Source organism: Rutidosis leptorrhynchoides, chromosome 10 (assembly GCF_046630445.1).
Source record: "Rutidosis leptorrhynchoides isolate AG116_Rl617_1_P2 chromosome 10, CSIRO_AGI_Rlap_v1, whole genome shotgun sequence".
Classification (NCBI taxonomy): Eukaryota; Viridiplantae; Streptophyta; class Magnoliopsida; order Asterales; family Asteraceae; genus Rutidosis; species Rutidosis leptorrhynchoides.
In genome coordinates, this window is record NC_092342.1 from 156,056,019 (window position 1) to 156,060,483 (window position 4,465).

Genomic DNA, 4,465 nt, shown 5'->3' on the forward strand with positions numbered 1-4,465 from the left:
TTGGCTTTATTTCTATATTTTGATTTTGATTTTTATATTTTTGGCAGTAATTAAATTTTAATAATATATATATATTTTAGAACCAGTAAAAATAATGAGGACATGAGGTAAACAATTAATATTACGAGAAATGATATACTCACACATATTTCATACAATTATATTCACACGTTTAGATAGATAAGTGAAAATGAAGTGAGAAAGATGAAAAATAAAAATAAAATAGTTGTGTCGGGTGGATATAATTTACCAATAGCATTGTGTGAAAGCTTTTGTATTAAAATTGAGGGAGTATCATTACTTAGCTTGTTTTGTGTGACGACTTGTTTGTGAAAACGATATGATATTTAAATACATTAGGGTATATCTTATATGTTTTATCTTATATTAACGCATATATAACACGTAATAAATATATTATATGACTGTCTAACACTACATACTGATTGTTTTTTTCTTGTTGTTTAACGGAATATATGAGCCAACCTTTTTCAATTGGTCTTGAGTGCAGGCAAACACCTTAATTTACAAAGGTTGATTAAAGTCAAACACTGGCTGCTAGATGAGTTTCAAGGGCTTAGACAAAAGGGAAGGTTTTGGCTTCTCACTTTAATTAGAGATTAAATTAAAATAATATTTAATATTAATATTTTAATTTTAATTAAAACAAACTTAATTAATGCCATATTATTCAAAAATAGATTTATTTAATTTAAAAGAATCACAAAAGAAAATTGTAATTAAGGCTTCATGCACGTAGTCCATAGATTCTTTAATGGCGTAAACATCATGCATGGCCCATTGTATAACTTAAAGCCTATATAAAGAAACACTCTCTTCATTTTTCTCATATATAATAATAAATATAAACCCCATTTTCAAGTAAGCTTATTGGAGTAAAAAATATGGCTATATTCATCAACTTTAACTACGGTTTTGTTTTCACCTCCCTTGTTCTTGTAATCATGTTCGTTCCTTTTGGAGTTGTTCATGGTGCTAATCCTACCACCACATTTTCAGTATGCGGTCGAGCTCCTTATCCCGAAATTTGTACTTTTTTGATCGGAAAAACTAGTATAGAAACACCACTAGATGTTCGTCGAACGACCCTTGTGTCAACTTTGGCTCAAGCCGAAAAAGCTCACAAGCTTGTTTCGTCTATGGATTTAAGATCTTTCGGACCAAGGGCTAAATTGGCTTGGGCTGATTGTTTGGAGCTTTACGAAGACTCATTGTATCAACTAAACCGTTCACTAGGTTCAACCAATAGTAACGATATCCAAACATGGCTTAGTTCGGTTTCTACCAATCATGAAACATGTCAAAACGGTTTTCATGACTTTAATTTGTCATCTCATTATCAAACTTTTCATTCTTCTTTAAGTGACTTTTCAAAGTATGTTAGAAACTCTCTTGCAATAAACAAAGCCATAAGTCCTATATTAACAATAAGTCCTAAACAAATTAAAGGAAGAAAACTCATGTCCTCATCAAATATTAAATTTCCAAAATGGTTGTCAAAAAGTGATAGAAAGCTTCTTGCAACACCAAGTGCCACCTCAGCCGATATCGTTGTTGCTCAAGATGGCTCGGGTAACTACAAGACGATTTCCGAAGCCATTTCAGCCGTGCCTAAGCTTAGAAAAGGAAGCTCGAGATTTGTCATACACGTGAAAGCCGGTGTATACAAGGAGAACGTCGAAATTAAGAAGACAATGCACAATTTGATGATTTTTGGAGATGGTATTGGTTCTACAATTGTTACTGGTAACAAAAATGTGCAAGATGGATGGACTACTTTCCGGTCAGCAACTTTTGGTGAGTTGACTTTGTCACACTAAATATGTCATTCTCATGTTATGTTTCTTGCATGTCATTTAGTAGTTGATGTTATGTGTACCATTTAGTTAAAGGGATTTCAATTTCAATACATTGTTAAAATTTAAAACCATATATGCCCATACCATGCAGAATACATACAGATTAGAATTCTTTTTTAATAACTATAGTTAACATGAAAGTATTTATTTATCAAATAAATTAATAATCTGAACTAATTTAAGTACTTATTGCTTTATACTATTTTGAGTTAAAAAGGTCGCTTTAATGGTAATTAATTTATAATGGGAATTTGTTTGGTAGGATATATGAGTTGAATACTCTACATAAATTTTAAATAACTCTCAAAGAGATGCAACTTTTAATAAGAACTTGATATAGAATCTAAATACTACAGTTTTTAAATATTCATAGTTTGTTTTTACTTAAATAACTTTTTAGCAGGAAAAAAAAATTAAAAGTTAAAAAACAGAGGTAACATTTTTTTATCTACCTTAGTTTAAATAATCACAACTTATAGCTTAAAAAGTCACATGATATGATAAATATATAATCACAAAAAGGAACATTAGCTTCGTACATATTATCCATTGTAATTAACATCTAAAAAACTACACAACTTTAAAATTTGTATATTGTTAAAGTAAATTTTATCAAACATGAAACGACTACGTATCATATTAACATTAACATGTCATATTATTTATTGGAATTTTTTTCATCAAAATAGTGTTAACACGTTTTTTTATTTGCATACTTCGAAAGATTCCGCGTCCAATAATTTTGATGATTGTATTTTCTGTTTATTCATTTATATAACTTATTTTGGTTTTAGCATGATCGAAATTAATACTTATATATTAGATTTATTATATCCGTGGAATAAAAAAGTATATTTTTATATATCAACCTTATCTTATACTAGAAATTAATATTTAAACACCACACGCACACTCAAACGTCAAGTAGTTCTAGATGTTCGATAAAATAAGCTCTGGATGTCTACATATCCCATTATTTTATTCACCAAATTACAACTTTCCTTTGCTTCCATTTATGAAACAATAGGAACTAACAGTCTTTAACATATAGTCAATGATTTTGACTCGATTGAAACATTAGTATAATTTAATTCATCAAGCTAGGTTAATTAAGTTCATCTTAAATAATGTTTTCTTAGATAGGAATAAGAATATAATTAATCAAATTTTATTGAATAAATATAAAAAAAAATAACAGTATGTAGGTTAGTACTTTTTAGCATCAAACTAAAGATAAATATAAACAATAAAAATATATACTGATAAATTAATAAGGTTTTCTTGGTTTTGTCGACGAGAATATTTTTTACTTAGTTATACGTAGCTTAATTGGGTTATCACTTGTTTTATCTAACATTATTCCTCGATCACATCCTCTGTCACACCAATCAAGATATGTTGCTGATAAGATTTGAACGTGTGACTTCTTGTTAGATAACGAAGGCTCAAAAATGCTATCTTGAGATGGTATTAAACCTGTTTATCATTACTCTGTTTTATCGTTTGAACAAATTAATATGTCTCATTTATATGTTGTGTTAACCAGCGGTTTCTGGATCCGGGGCGATCATTAGAGACATGTCGTTTGAGAACACTGCTGGGCCTGCAAAGCACCAAGCAGTAGCCTTTCGATCAGGGTCGGACCTTTCAGTGGTATACAATTGCGCGTTCAAGGGTTATCAAGACACATTATACGTATACTCTGGACGACAATTTTACCGAGATTGTATCATATATGGGACCCAAGATTTCATATTTGGTAACGGAGCTGTAGTTGTCCAAAGTTGTAAAATATTCGTAAGAAAACCAATGAGTGGTCAGAAGAACACAATCACGGCCCAGGCCCGAACTGATCCAAACCAAAATACCGGCATCATAGTTCATAATTCGGCGGTTCAAGCTGATTCTGATTTGAGAGGGTCAGTTGGTTCGATTCAGACTTTTCTCGGTAGGCCATGGAAGCAATACTCGAGAACGGTGTTCATGAAGTGCTCTCTTGATGGACTGATTGATTCAGCCGGTTGGCTACAATGGAGTGGTAATTTTGCGTTAAATACATTATATTACGGTGAATATGCAAATATTGGAGCTGGTGCTGGAACTGGAGGTAGAGTGAAATGGCCGGGCTACCACATCATCACGAGTGCCAGCGAGGCGACTAAGTTTACAGTTGGTGATTTCTTAGATGGTGGTTCGTGGATACCAGGAACTGGGTTACCGTATACTTCAGGACTATGAAAGTGTATAAAAATATGATAGATTATTAAGTTTAAATTTGTTATGTCGTTATCAAATTATTATATAGAAGTAGGGGAGTTACGATACTTTTGTTAATAGAAAATAATTGTAATAAATGGGGTTGAATACGTCATCACTATTACTATTAGTTTGTTTGTTGATACCGAATATAAATATTATATATGGAATATAAATAATTCCCCATACTAACACAGATCAATATTCATTTGAATTCATAAATTAAGTTGAAATCAAAGAGACCAATGAAAGCGTGACATGTGGCGCGAAATCATATGTGATTTAAAAAAATTCCAAAAAATTTTGTTTCGAAAAATTTTTTTGAAAAT

General features: G+C 30.9%; 1 protein-coding gene across 1 annotated transcript; it reads left to right on the forward strand.

The window, feature by feature from the left end:
* The first annotated feature begins 877 nt into the window (after positions 1 to 877).
* Positions 878 to 4,233, forward strand: LOC139872032 (pectinesterase-like). The gene is made up of 2 exons (XM_071859819.1): positions 878 to 1,818; positions 3,427 to 4,233. The coding sequence occupies exons 1-2, from the start codon at positions 906 to 908 to the stop codon at positions 4,116 to 4,118; spliced, it is 1,605 nt and encodes a 534-aa protein (XP_071715920.1). The 5' UTR covers positions 878 to 905; the 3' UTR covers positions 4,119 to 4,233.
* Positions 4,234 to 4,465: the final 232 nt, after the last annotated feature.

What these genes read in the sequence shown, in the direction of transcription:
- LOC139872032 (XM_071859819.1), top strand. Translation starts at nt 906, where the DNA reads ATGGCTATATTCATCAACTTTAACTACGGTTTTGTTTTCACCTCCCTT. An exon ending in TTTCCGGTCAGCAACTTTTG is followed by an intron (nt 1,819 to 3,426) that starts GTGAGTTGACTT and finishes TGTGTTAACCAG; the next exon opens with CGGTTTCTGGATCCGGGGCG.